The sequence below is a fragment of the Cricetulus griseus genome, chromosome 3 (assembly GCF_003668045.3).
Source record: "Cricetulus griseus strain 17A/GY chromosome 3, alternate assembly CriGri-PICRH-1.0, whole genome shotgun sequence".
NCBI classification, from domain to species: Eukaryota; Metazoa; Chordata; class Mammalia; order Rodentia; family Cricetidae; genus Cricetulus; species Cricetulus griseus.
The window spans coordinates 88,405,278-88,420,435 of NC_048596.1; the positions used below are offsets into that span (position 1 = coordinate 88,405,278).

The 15,158-nt window shown below is 46.4% G+C and overlaps 1 protein-coding gene across 7 annotated transcripts in view; it reads right to left on the reverse strand.

The window, feature by feature from the left end:
- Mical2 (microtubule associated monooxygenase, calponin and LIM domain containing 2) overlaps nt 1-15,158 on the reverse strand; it is a 132,370-nt gene that overhangs the window by 79,555 nt on the left and 37,657 nt on the right. For 4 of the 7 annotated variants that reach the window (XM_027410100.2, XM_035442281.1, XM_035442286.1 and 1 more), the window contains one exon: nt 8,427-8,766. In XM_027410100.2, coding sequence (XP_027265901.1) covers nt 8,427-8,690 — 264 coding nt within the window. In that variant the 5' untranslated portion in view covers nt 8,691-8,766. Of the gene's footprint in view, nt 1-8,426; nt 8,767-11,050; nt 11,169-15,158 lie in introns of those variants that run through there. The other 3 variants (XM_035442284.1, XM_035442285.1, XM_035442282.1) reach the window with 2 other exon arrangements.

Sequence of the window (15,158 nt, forward strand, 5' to 3'; positions counted from 1 at the left end):
CAACCAAGATTACCTACACTCAGAGCACATAAGACCAACCCTGCAAGAGTAAGTAAAAGAAAGGGGAAGAGGAGTAAGTAAAGGAAGTCACAAGGTCCTGCCCTTTATTGCTGAGGCTTTTAATTCTGGGAGATCTGTGATGGGGAAAATCACAGTCTTTAGTTGTGTACCCACATCAGATCCCACCCGACTCCAGGAGATAGCCCCAAACCCACTGTCAGAAGCTCCAGTGAAACTCATGGATGACAAAACAAATGTATAGATATGGATGTGACTAAGATTTGTGGGTAGGAAGGGGATGGACAAAGGGTAGTAGGGTAACAGGGAGGTGAATAGGTGAGAGTGGTAAGTTTGCCTTGTGTACATGTGGGAAATGTATGAAATAAACTCAATTAACAACCAGCAACTCAATTAGCAATGAGTACAAAAGGGATAGCAAAATGCTGGGGGCTTGCTCTCCTTGGGTTAAACAGCTGTCTTCCCTCTACAGAATTCCCATGGAAAGCTGAGGAAATAGTGCTCTCTCTCTCTCTCTCTCTCTCTCTCTCTCTCTCTCTCTCTCTCTCTCTCTCTGTGTGTGTGTGTGTGTGTGTGCGCGCGCGTGTGCGCGCGCACGTGAGTTTAAAGTTATTTCACCAGTCTGGAGAGATGGCTCAATGGTTAAGAGCACATTCTGCTCCTCCAGAGGACTCAAGTTCAGTTCCCAGCATCCTCATGACAGCCACAAACATGTGTAACTCCAGTTTTAGGGGATCTGATGCCCTCTTCTGGTTTCCTTGGGCACTGTACACATGTGGTACATATATACACATGCAGGCAAAACACATACACATAAAATAAAAATAAATTTTATAAATCATTCCACCATGTCCTTGTACTTTTCTGTGTGGTCCACACTGTAGTTCTGTCAGGCAGCGCTGGTCTAGGGACTCAGGCTACTGATCCTTAGGTGGCCACCTCTGCCCTGGACTCCTGCTTTACAAACCATGCCTTTTCTTAGTCCCCATGGCTATTTGTGGCTATTTACAGTTACTTGTATATGAACACAATCCTCCCTGACTCAGCAAGGCAGAACAATTAAAAGATTGAGCTGATGTACTTCCAGGTAGCTGCCCCACAGGAGGAGTCCTTGCTATGGAAAATACCCATCCCAAAGGCGGCTTCTTCTTCTTCTTCTTCTTCTTCTTCTTCTTCTTCTTCTTCTTCTTCTTCTTCTTCTTCTTCTTCTTCTTCTTCTTTTTCTTCTTCTTCTCTTCTTCTCCTCCTCCTCTTCCTCCTCCTCCTTCTCCATCTTCTTCCTCCTCCCCCTCCTCCTCTTCTTTCCTTCCTTCCTTTTTTCTTTCTCTCCTTCCTTTTTACTTTCTTTTTTCCTTCCTTTCTTACTCCTTCCCTTTTTTCCTTCCTTTCTTTCTTTTTCTTCTTCTTTCTTTTTTTAATGAAGAAGAACAACAACATGGAGGAACAAAAGCCTCAAGAAGCCAGGCATCAATTTCTATGAGGGAAGCATAGCTTTCAACCCTCCATGCTTGCCTACTGTCTTATCCAACCATCCATTTATTTGAGTAATCTGGCCAGAGACTCCCTAGAGTACAACCCTGGGTGGGCCAGGGACTGCAAGAAGAGTTTTTCTCCAGGGAAAAGGAAGGCTCCTCTCCAGCCTTGCAGACCTATTGATTGGTTGATTTCCCATACCCCTTGGGAGCTCCTTGAGTCACAGATGCTAGCCAAAGCCATCAGTGGCTGCAATCACTGTCTCTGCCTCACAGAGGAGAGATGCTCAGAGGCAAATGTGGACAGGTCTGCAATAAACAACTAAAGGGATTAGCTGGGACCACATCTGAAAGCTCCTCCTACAGCCTTGGGAATACCTGGGACAGCTTCAGGAAAAAGCTACTTACCAACTTCAACATGTTTTTCTTTCTTTTTTTGAGACAGTGTTTCACTGTGTAGCCCTGATTAGCCTTTGAACTACCTCCACCTCCCAAGTGCTTGGATTAAAGGCAAGTGCCACCGTTTGGAACTCAGCTTTTTAATTAATGAAAATTAGTTTTCCTTTTTCTTTTCTTTGACATAGGGTCTCATGTAGCCTAGGCTGGCTTCAAATTGGCTGTGTAGCTAAGAATAACCTTGGACTTCTGATCCTCCTGCCCCTGAATCCTGAGTCTGGGACTACAGTCCTGTTACAGCATGCCTTTTACAGGATGCTAAGGATGGCCCCCAGGGCTTCATGCATGCTGAGCAAGCGCTCTACCAACTGAGCTACATCCCCAGCTCAATTAGCTTTCCCTTTAAAAAAAAAAAAGTATATTTAGATGCAGTTATTTTTCAGTATCCATGGGGCTCTAGGAAGCCCTTATTGCTTCCCTACAGATACCAAAATCTGCCATATTCAAGTCTCTTGAATAAAATGGTGTGTCGTATTTGCATATCTTCCAGTGCACTTTAAGTCATCTCTAGATCATTTATAAGAATACCAATAAAATGCAAATGCTATGTAAATAGTTATTTCATCGTATCATCTATGGAATGACAAGGGAAAAAAATCTGTTTGTTCAGGACAGACAAAATTATTTTTAAGTACTTTTGATCTGTGCTGGTTGAATCCATAGATTCAAAACTCAGAAATACATAGGGCTGACTGTACCTCCACAAAGCAAATCACAGTGGACCCAGACCAATGATTTTGTATGAAGTTAGTACAGTAAAATGTTGTCAGGAAGTGGCCTTGAGTAAACTTGAGTGCTTCCTTGAGATAGGTAACTGTGTGGCGGTTAGCACAACTTTCCATCTCGAGGCTGGTCCAGTAGCAGGGTCAGTGGTCTCTGGCCAGGTAAATAAGCAGACTCAGAATTTCCTCAACTAGTTCTTCCACAGACTATAGAATTTCACAGCCCAGAGAAAGAGCCCCCTCTGCCTTACCAGCTGCCTGTACCTGGCCATATTAGGCTAAGGCACTTGACCTGCTACAGCCTGTGTGTGTGTGTGTGTGTGTGTGTGTGTGTGTGTGTGTGTGTGACTTCAGACCTCAGGAATGTCTGATAGGCTTATCCAAGCAGGAGATAGCAGCTGGGTGCTCCCAGCTTTACCCCTTCCACTCCTAACTCTCTCATCCAGCTCCCAGTGGCATCATTTAGGGAGTGCAGGAGCCACATGGCAAGCTGGGTCATGTTCGAGAACCAGGCCATGGGATCTACATGGGAATGTGGTGCTGAGGTGGCCATGAGCAAGGGACATCCGGATGTGTGCCAACCCAGCTGGATGCAAACTCATCCCTCTACAGTGACAGTGTAAGAGGAGTTTTTGTTTGTTTTGTTTTCATTATGCCAGGTGTCTCCAATCTCTGATTGGGACAGGAGTCCATGAGTCATTTCTGCAAGTTTTTTTTTTTTTTTTTTTTTTCTGAAGGAAGACAATGCCTGCTGACCTGCAATGATGATAGCCTGATGTTACAGAGCAAGTCCACTAAGATGCTAGAAGGAGCTCTGAGCTGAGTGGTGGAGTGTCCAGCCCTGAGAGGTTGAGGTGAGGGCTCGTTGCCCATGATCCCTCTTCTTTGTAGCCTAGCCTCCAAAGCAGGAGGCCTTTTTCCATCTCCTCCTCTCATTCATCCATCCAGCCTACATTCTCGGGCTCTTCCCATCCCCTCCCCCTTTCTTTCCTATTATACCAGCAATGTCTCTTTCTTGATTGTCTTTCTTCTGTCCTCAGCTCTATAGGACAGATTCCTACTTACCTGGCAGACTCCCACACCATCCCCCCCTTCCAGGAGGAAGCATTTCCAAACTACCCCAGCCAGTTAGTCATTTGTTTTCCTATAGTCCTGCATACTGGAGCACACACCCCTCTCACAGCACTTGGGATGTTAATGATCCCAATAATCATGATGGCTCAGTGTTTGCTGATCATTAACTATGCAGTAGGCAACATTCAAGGTCTCTACAAGGATGACTGTATTTAACCCTAACAGTCACTATGAAACAGACATCCTATTATTCTTACTTGACAGAGAAAAGCATAGAGATAGTAAAGTGGCCTGCATAGCTATGGAAGGATTTATAGGTACCTAGCTAAGTGTTTGGTGCATAGTATCAGCTTCATAACATCCACGTTGTGAATTATCAAATATGTAGATGAGTATATATTCCTGTCTCCACTATAAAAAGCTCAGGTGAGAACTCAGATAGCCCAGGTTCTCCTACCTCCACCAACCACACATAACTTGAGAACTATTTCTTTTTTAATGTAATTTAAATTTATTATTATTATTGTGTGTAGGGGGCATTGTGCCATGGAAGTGTGTGGAGGTCAGAAGATATTTTTATCTGGCTAGTTCTCTTCTTCTACCCTTATATGAGTTCCAGGGATTGAACTTGGGTCACCAGGCTTGCATGACAAGTGCCTTTATCCATTGAAATATCTCAGGATCTCACTGGCAGTGTTTGTTTGACAATGTAGCTCAGGCTATAATCTATAGCTCAAGGCTATAGATTAATGCCTTCTTTTTTTGTTGTTTTGAGACAGGGTTTCTCTGTGTAGCCCTGGTTGTCTTAGAACTTACTCTGTAGACTAGGCTGGCCTCGAACTCACAGAGATCTGCCTGCTCTGCCTCTTGGGTACTGAGATTAAAGGCAGGTGTGCACCACAACTGACTTCCTGATTAATATCTTCTTAACCATCCTTCAAAACTATCTGTACTGTAGGATGCCTAGCTAAGGTGTAGAGATCTACAAATACCTACTGCTGGGGCAAACCAAGATAACCTGAACCCCAGCAGTGCTACTCAATGGCTCCCCGAAAACACCTGTGGCTCCCTGCCTGCCCCACCCCCTGCACATGTCATCTGCCAGATGAAGAGAACACTTTTCTCTTAAGTTGCTTCTAGCATTACATAAGTGCATGGTTTGAGGGCGTGACAGCTCCATACCAAATTACACATTACAGGCTCATCTGGGCCTGGCATAATACCTACCCACCTGGATGTCACATCTGAGCCAGGTGTGGCCTTAGTGCCAAGGTGGCATCAATCTCAAGAGAGTTCATATGATTTGATCCTTGGTTCACTCCACTCTTATCCTGAGCCACACCCAGGGAATGAATTATGGAGTGCCTAATGAAACCCTCATAAATATTAATAGGTCATAAACAACTATCTCAGGCTAAATTATGCAATGCACACTTGCTCCAGTGCTCTAGAGGCCTGCTAGGTCATTCTCATTTCTAGGTACCTTTATCATAGCTCTTCTTATAGATCTTGCCCTCCTGCCACTGCCGCCAGCATAGACAGGCATGTGTGGCTAGAGATTCGGAAGCAACCACAGCACTTAGCATGTGCAGGTGGGGAGCTGAGAAGCCCAAATCAATTCCATATGGATTGAATCATGCTCCCCTCAATACAAAGAAGGGGTTGGGACAAATTGCATTTTCTCCTACTCATGCCTGTGGCTAACTGGGAGCTTTAATTAAGCCAGACATTCAACACACCTGCATTATCTAGAATACCATTTATGATCAACCACATGTTTGCTAAGGTCTAGTATTTCTTATCTGGCTGATGCTAAGCATAAACTATTATGTCAAAGAAAACATAAACATGCTGTGTGAACAAGTCAGTGTCTGTCATGTGGGAGGACAGGTGGGACCCATCTTCTGTGGTTTGGCTAGACTCACAAGAAAAGCACATGGCCTCTTAGAGTTTAGTGCCATTACCCATGCATGACTCTGCTATGGGAGGGCCTGAGCAGAAAAAAAGGAACCAGTAAAAGTGGAGAACACCTGTGTTTGTCTATGCTCCCAGGCTTGGGAAGCTGCTTCACCTTCATGTCAATCACATGATGCTAGGAAGAGTTGTCAATTACAGTAGCCAGGTTTCCTGCATTTGATCATGGTAGATCCAGAGGCAAGGCACTAAAAAGTCCACTACTGAGCTGCAGGAGAAAGATATAGCTTTTGGGTCACAGACTTGTCAAGCTGGGACTCAGACATTCCAAGATGAGAGAAACCCACCCATAATACAGGGGAATAGGGTAAAATATCCAACATGGAGGGAAAGACTGCATGGTGGACCATCCTGACTTCATGACTAAATGGTTTTCCGACTTGACTGGTTTGATCTAGGTTGCTGAAAAGACCAGCACAAGAGACCTCACAGAGTCTCAGTCTAGACTGCCAGTGCCTGTTCAGACTCTCCCACTCCTCAGCAAGGCAGTTTTAATAAGATAGATTCTTGCATAGTTGAAAAGCCTTCCTTTCCCCCTACAAAGAGAACAACAGCTCAAGCTCAGAGCCACTACTTCCTAAAGCACCACTACTTAGACATTCTTGCTTTCTTTGTATCTCAGATACACAGTGATCTGTCAGTCACAAGGTATGAGAACTCTGCTGCTTCAAGTCATTAGAACTTGTAAAATAGGACTGGTCAGACAAGACTGGCTGGTGACTTTTCAAAGCACACCTTCAGAGTCAGACATGGTGTTGCACGCCAAAAAGTTTAGTACCCAGAATATGCACACAGAAATCAGGAGTTCAAGGCCAACCTCAGAAGGTTCACCTTTGGATCAGCCACCTGGACAATGCCACTTCCTAATAAAACAGTTCTGCTAGGCAAGGTGACTCACACCTTTAGTTCTAGTACTGAGACAAGAGGATTTCCAGCCTAGCCTAACAGTTCTAAATACCCTCCTTCTTTCTGTAGTACCCTCGTTATGAGAGTACAACTTTCTTGGGGGTTGCAAGAACCAAACATGGGGTCCTTTTAAAGAGAAAGCTACCATGTACAATGACTGAAAAAGGTAACTCTGAAACCTCCCCCCAATTCCCCAGGGAGCTGTGAACAAGGAAATTAACAACAACTTTGAAGAGAGACATCGGTGGGAGTGGCACCAAGGGTATCTGTCTTCTACCTTTTCCTTTTCGACCCTAGTGTCCTCTGCTTCAGGCTAGAGCATAGCAAGTTTTGAACCAGGCTGGGGGAAGGGGTTTCTTATATTCAGGGCTGAAGTGCACATGGTTTTAGTACAGTTGGAACCCTTTCCTGTATTTTGCACATTGGTGCACTGAGCTCAGGAGCCTGGCAGCTGTCTCCCTAGGGCAATGGAAAGCAGCCGTATCCCACGGTGGCCTCAGCCACTCCCCATCACCAAAACAAAAACACAACAGGCTCCATTGCTATGGAGAGTTCAATCCTCTTGTCCTGGGATTGGCACAGACTAGAATTCCATGGGCTCTGCTGAGCTACCTCCTGAGAAGTCTAAATACTGGGCATTCAACATTAACCTAAACACACAGCCTGGATCTCTACCAGCAACAGTCCTTCAGGGCCAGTAATGAATCTCAGCTTTAGCAGCCTGTCCGGTGGTGACGTGTCAGAGATGTCAGAGGTGTGATGCCCTGGGCCCTAGGTTCAATGATGCTGCTAACTGTAGACCACAGGGGACACAATCAGTTTATGGAGACTATCTACAGGTGTGCTCCTGAGCAGAGACATGGATCCTGGGTAAGGGGCAAGGAGATATTAAGGAGAAAAACCAGAGGCTTCCCCATAGCTATTAACTGACAATTAGGGAGTCAGGCTGGGGAGATGGCTCAGTGAGTAAAAAGCTTGCTGAGTGGGCATGAGGATCCAAGTTCCAATCCCCAGCAGCCATGTAATAGTTAGGCATGGAGACAGACACCTGCATCGAGGGGAGAGAAACAGGTAGATTCCAGGGATTCACTGGCCAGGTAGTCTAGCTAAAATAATAAGCTCTAAGCTCAGTGGAAGGTCCTGTCTCAAAAGAATAATGTGGAAAGCAATAGAGGAAGATGCCTGAAGTTGACCCTTGGCTTCCTCATATGCACACACACAGGCAAGTGTGCCCACCCACACCCCACACAACAACAACAAACAGGTGTCTTTCTAAAATGCTTGCTACCAGTAGACAACCATCAAATGATACATCTTAGGTAACAGTGCTTAAGCTGTGGAATCAGACAGAGACACCATGCCTTCTGGAAGTATGAACACAGGGAAAACAATTGCTTTCTCAGTCTACACATCTCTAGTGCAGTTCAAAAGCCTACTGCAGGTGTTCAATGGGCTCAAATGGGACAGAAGGTACTTTGTATATAGAAGTTGTTCAATAAAGAGCAGGGACCACAAGCAGCAGGTTGTAGAGACAGGAGAAGTAGAAGATAGAATGGTAGCATTTGCTTCATGCCCCCACTTTGCGTTTGGCTCCCTCCCTTGGAGAAGGTACAAAGGGGTAGCTGTGGCCACCACAATAGGATCAACTTCAAGGCACCCCTTCCAGAAAAGGAAGTCTTCCCCGGAGAACCACAATATAGCACCCACAGGCACATCTATTAAGAAGCTCAAAATGGCAGGATAGCAATAGTTCTTCAGCTCCTTGTCCCATGAGAAATGTCTGTGGGGGGGGGGGGTCCCTTACCTTGGTGTTCATGCAGGCTTTCCCTCGTTTATACTCCTTGTGGGAGCCACGCTTATCCAGTTTGTGCCATAGGGCCTTGGCTTTCCAGGTGTTCACCTTGGACTTGAGCTGAGAGTAGAAGTTTCTATGGTCCAGCGGATCTAGGTCCAGGAGGCAGGTGAGGATGTTGAAGGCCTGGAGAGTGCCTTTGCATGTGGTAGCTTGCACAAAGTTCTCAAAGACCTGGCCGGCCTGGGCCTGCTTCTCATCCTCATTTTCTCCCATGGTTCAGGAGCTATGTGGAACAGTGGTGTGGAGGGGTCAGAGTGGGTTACCATAAATCGCTGGGAAAGTGTTACACCTGCAAAGGAAGGCGTTGACAGACAGGTGAGTCTCATGCCCTTTAAAGGGACTAAAGGGCTGATCTTGATTCTGCATGCTCACCACTCTACCTGGGCCTTATTTGGAGAAGGTCCAATGTACCTTCTAACCTGGCATGATGCCTTGCTGGCCTCCTCTTTCCCCAGCCCCCAATCCTTTCCCTGGCTAGAGTACTGCAGATTGCACATGGCTATATAAATATACTCCAGAGAATGTCAACAGGACCCAGACAATCAAGCTGCAAATTAGATGACCCTGGAAACTGTGAGTAGGAAAAGGGAAAGGCCAGAAAGGAACAGTCGATTTAGCCCCTATGGAAAACCTACCATTCTTAGTGCTGCAAAATTGATTAACTAACAGGAATTCAACCTAGTTACAACTATGTCACTGCACAGGTGAGAACCCATAGACCACCTTCCTCCAGAATCCCTGATCCTTTTCAATGATTACCCTGGGGTAAGGTTTTCCCCTATACAGGTGACAAGTGACAACCTCTCACAACTTCTGTTTCTGGAATCCTCTGGAAGCACACCATCTACCTCAGTCAGACAACCAGAAGTCACATGGCCTTCTCTTTGCCAGTGGTGAAAGGAGCCTGTTCTATGCAAGACCAAGCAGGGAGCTGTTTGAACAAGTGCTTGGACTGACAGAATGAACGGGGTGTTCATTCACATGGCTGAAATAGCTTTCTTGGGTTTGGGACATGCTACCCACCTCCCTCTCTCTGTGCCATTCTAACCTCAAGCATTTCATAGGGAAGTCATTTCAGCTTCAAAGGAATGAAAATGAAGAGAAGCCACTTCTAGCAAAGCTATTTCTTTTTTCTCAAAATGCATAGTTAGTGCAAGAAGGCCAGTGTGAGGGCTGGCTGTTGGGGTACTGAGGAGCCTAGCAATGGACAACACACAGAGTACAAGGCCCCAAGGCAGCTTCAAGCTCCCCAGATAGGGTCATTCACGAAGGGCACATCTGGATTGGAGATTGGTTTCAAAATATCCAAATCAGTCAGGAGGTTGTCTTCGTATCATTTCCCCTAATCTCTGATTCATCCACAACAGTTTCTGCCGCCTTGGCAAATGTCAGTATCGCACTGGTTGCCAGGAATAGAGATGGCTCATCTGGGGAAGAAGACAAAATGGTGGACAAAAGAGCACTTTGTCCAAACAAAGAGCCTGGGGTTTTGCTCAGAGAAGCAGGTGTCCCACTGAGCCTGGAGAAGTCACCAGGAAATGCCAAATTGCTTTTATTGTGGGAAGGAGGGGTTTTCAGTACAAGATGGGGGAGTGGATGTATGGGCCAGCAAGACACTGGACAGAGGCACGAGTCTGGAAAGAGCTGGTATAGTCACAGCAACAGCAAATTCAAGGTGTTGGCAGCTCAATATTCCTGAAAAGTGGTAGATTATGGGTTCTGAGATCAATCATGGAGTATTTCCTCCAGGCCAAGGGGTATACATGGCTCATGTGAGAACCTATTCTCCCCCTACTGCTCCCCTGAGAGCATCCACTGTGACTGGTACTGTGCTCACATTAACCCCCATCTCTGTGTGAGCTCTTAACTTGCCTATGTTGGCCAGACCTGTCCTTCAGGAGGGCCTACCTGCTTACCCATGCCACCTAACAAGTTACACAGGTGGAGAGGACTGGCAATGTAGTGCCCTGCCTTGCTTGGAGGAGACATAAATTCCTTCACTTGTGCTCCCTTAGCTCTTCTAACATCCCGGGCATTTGCTTGGCATCTCACAGCAACACTGTGGCCTCTTATATCTCATCTTTCTGTGAATATCACACTTGCCACCCAGAAAGTATCCACAGAAAGCAGGGCACATCTGCTTCTCTGAGTGTGTTCACATTCCCAAACTTATCTATCTTTGGGGCCATAACAATGTAGCATTGAATGAGGGTGTGGAGGGTAGCTAGAAGACAGAACAAGGCTCCCAGGATTCTAACAAAACCCCACAATCCCTGCTGAAGATGGATTGACCTTGGAGTGGGGTGACCTTGGAGATATGGGAGCAGGTGTGCAAAGTCCCTTCACTGCCACATAACCTCACACAAGTCACCTAAATGTCAAGACTTGGTTTCTTCTAAGAGAAGCATGATAACCTCAGGCCCAGGAAGTGCTGGACATGTGTGCTAACATATGTAATGCATGTAACACATGCTATATCCAAATCTACTTTCCACTCCCAGCTTCTTGTCTAAAATTGCATACCATTGGCAAGTATCAAGCCAGATCTGTCTCCCAGGAGACAATTTACAAACCTGAAGAACTTGTCTTCTCTCTCCCTTGAAACCACTTAAATCTTGGACTTCAGTAGAGGATGAGGCAAAGGCGGTGCGAGGGTCTGGGGGTGTGAGAGCTCCAAGAACTAGCTCTTATCTAGGGTGTGATAAGAGAAGGGAGGCAAAGGGCCCATGGGAGGAGTTAAGTTTGGCTCTGAACACCAACCCCACTGTACCAGGCTTGAACATGCCTCCCTGGATCTAAACAGTCTCCACGTTTTTAAATACTGGATTGCCAAGCCATACTACTTTAAGATAGTAATGTCACGTCGTGGGTAGCCATCTTTGTGGAATCATCAGATCATTTATTTAGTCTAGGAAACCTGTGCTGGAGTTTGGTCCCCAGTACTTGCCAGCTGTGTGACACGAGGCAAGTCAGCTCAGTCAGCAGCCTCAGTTTTCCTGTCTGTAAAATGAAGACAATACTTCTCACATCATAGAATCACAATCATAAATGCACAATCATAAATCCCAGTTTGGGATGTTCACTGGCCTTGTAACTAGCACCAGTCTTTCAATGGCCCAAACATCAACTCAAAAAGAAACATAATCCATGGCTTACACTGGCTTCCTCAAGCATTTGCCTTGCATGCACAGACCCAGAACTGATTTGAGACCCAGAACTGACAAAGCTAAATACAATCAAAACCCCCAAACCTGATAGACTAGCTCCTATGTCAAGAAATTACATATACCTTAAAACTACAGGACAAGGCACATCCCAGTAACCTCAGCTCTTGGGAGGCATAAGCATGTTAGGTCAGTCTGGGTTACATGGGGAGACCCTGTCTTAAAACAAAACAAACAAAAATCTCTAGAAGCTAAGAGCATCACTTCAGAAGATGTAGGTCTGAGCTCCCTTCTTAGCCATGTAATCTTGGACAAATCACTGACTTTGTGAGTTTTAATTTTCCCATGTGTCAAGGAGGAATCTCACCCAGGGAGTTTTGATAAGGAACTGAAAATAGAGCGTATATGCGTGCAGTGCTGGTCAGGGGCCTGCCTGGCACTGTGAGGGGCACAGTGAGTCTGAGCTTTAAGCTTCCATTTCTTAGAGGTTTGTGGGTTTATGACCTTTGGGGAACACTCTTACCATCCCCAAATGACAAGGGTCAAAAATTATTAAAGCAGAGTTGGGCATGGTGGTCCAAGCCTGTAATCCCAATATTTTCAAAATAGAAGCAGAGAGATGAGGCTAGAGTTCAAGGTTATCCTTGGCTACAAAGTGAGTTCAAGGCCATCCTGGGGTACAGGAGACCACAGAGTCTCAAAAACAAGAAAAATACTTCAATCAGAGGCTCCTGGGTGGCTGGATCTTGGTAGTCTGCCCTTTTAACCACTGCCCAGATGTTGCCTCTCTGGAGTTTGAGATGTAATAGAAATAGAACCAACTAGCAAGAAATATGCAGGGTTGTGCATTTTCTGGGAAGAAACAAGATGTGATGTGTCGTTTCCAAGAATAGCCTGAAGTAGTTTGGGCTTTGTTGACTGAGTCCCTTATTTGTGGTTTTTCAGTTTTCCTGCCTATGTGACTTCATGAGTCATGGAGACATTCCCTTTCTCTGACCATCAAAAAATGAACATTCAGAGCCCTGCACTGCAGGTGACAGCACAGTGATGGGCTCAGCACACAGCATCTGGGAGACTAGGTCAAGGTTTGCACAGAGACCCTGTTCTGCCTCTCAATATGAATGGATAGGACTGCTGAGCTGAGGTTGGCCTGTGTATTCACATTTAGAACTTCACTTTCAATGTTTCCTCTGAGACCCACCATCTACCTGATGGTCAATATGACAATGTCTTGGGGGAAAGGTGGAGTTCTGAAAACCTATGGAGGCCTGGGGAGAGACATGGGTTAGCCATGTCCAGGAGAGACACTCAACCCTCTACCCCACCCTCGGGCCCCACCGACAAGATCTGTTTCAAGGTAACTGCAACCTAAGAACAAACCCTCGTGTCCTTTTCATGCCAACCTGCCCTCCCCGTCTCTCAGGTCTCCTGCAGCAAGGAGTCTCTGGGGTTGTGTCAGCAATGACACCCTGTACTCCATGTGGCTAAGAAACACCACCAGCCCATTAGCCTCGTATGCTGCAGAAAATCAGTCACAGCTACCTGAATCCCTAAGCTCGGGCAAAAGCCAGCCAGGGGTGCGGTAGGAAGCACTTCCCTCCCAGCTAGGTCTCTGTGGAGCCCAGCAAGGACAGGAAACCCTGGTCTCCACAGGTGACCTGAAACCCTAACTTCCCATCTGGCCCCCCATTTCTCTGGACAGGAGGCAGCCAACATAAACTGGGAGCAGCTCCAAGCCTGGTAGCACAGGCCTAGGAGCCAAGCGACTCAAGAATCTAAGGCAGGAGGATTGCAATTTTGAAGTCCATCTGGGCTATAGAGTTAGTTCAAGGTCAGCCTAGGCAGTTTAGTAAGACCTTGTCTCAAAATAAAAATTGAAAAGAGGACTGAGGGGCTAGCTCAATGGAAGACTTTTCTAGCATGTGTGAGGCCCTGGGTTCAACTCCAGTTCTAGGGGGCAAAGAAAGGGTAACTCTGAGGTAGAGAGGGACTGAAGGGCCCTCTGTGTTCTATGTTCTCCCACCTATGCCCTGGCCTCAGAGATCTGTCAGCCCTGGAGGGGGCATTGTCTAGCCAAAGTGTCTTTGCTGCCTGATCTTAACCTAGAGCTCACCCCACAGGAGGCAGAAGCCGTTTCTACTCACCCCACCTGGAACCTCTCTAGGAAGGGATAATGGGAAGACACCCAGGGATGCACTGTAGCAATACTAACCTGACCCCCAACTGCAGTGGCGCTGGAAAAACCTGTCACCCTCCTACCTCCCCCCAACACACACTCTAGGTGAGCACTGGAGGACATTCCAGTACACTGTAGGTCCTGGCTTTCCATTCCTGCTCTTGTCCCATGATCCTGTCCACTTACTTGTTCTTGGCCTTCCGGTCCCTCTCCTTCCTCTTCAGTGGTGCTCGTGGTCTGGTTTGAAGCTTTACCACTTTCTAGCCTCCACCCACTAAAGTCTTGAGCCACACACAATGCCAGGCACCAGGATAATCCAGAGAGCCAATCCCCAGCCCCCACCCTCCAGGGTCTTACTACCAATACCCTGTACATGCCAGGAGGTGGCAAGAAGAAGGAATAACAGCTAGCCAGTGTTTGTCCAAGGTCACTGCCCACTGGGTACATTGACTCAGGAGTTCCAGCAACAAGCCTGTATGCTCTCTCTCTCTCTCTCTCTCTCTCTCTCTCTTTCTCAAAAAAGGAGAGGTAATCTCAAAACTTGTCCATCTCTTCTTTGACTGTATAATGTAATTATGACTTTGCTATTTGTGGTAGCTATTTTACATATGTTTGTGTATCTGTGAGAGTAAATTTATCTATGTGCATACATGTGTGGATGTGTACCATATATATATATATATTTTAATTTTCTTCCACAAGAATTTCTGGCCACACCCCACATCTCCAGCTAGTACTGCTAACCCTCTCTTCAGAGCCACCTAGGGGAATCCCCACATGAGGAAGGCTAAGTTTCAGCTACTGCCTGCCCCTTCCCTCAGCCCTGCTGGGGTGCTCAATGCTACACAAATGCCTTCACACATCCACATTCTCATTCACCTGCATGTGACTGACAGGGAAAATGGAGGTTCCAGGATCCACATGGGCAGATACAAAAACAGGCTGTGAGGGGAACCCAGCCCCCTTTCATAGTGAGACCCACACTTAACGGGTGCCATGTAACAGAAATAGCATGTGTACTTGCTCATGTCCTTCCAACTAGCCTCTGACTACACTGGTTAAATTACGTAGCCTGTGACATTCTGGGACATGGTTTCTTGAGTTATAGCATCCTGAACAAGAAAGGATTAGTGTGTCTTTATCTAGTTCCCAAATACATGACACATGCACAGCTCAATTAACCCCCAGGAATATCTTCCCCTGCTTGTCTTATTTAGCATAGGACATGGCCACCTGCATCTCGTTTCTCCCAGCTATGCTCAATGCTGGGTATTCAGGTCTCAGTCACCAGTGCCCACCTGGATCCCAATATTAGCTGTTTCCTCCAGGACTGCATGGAGC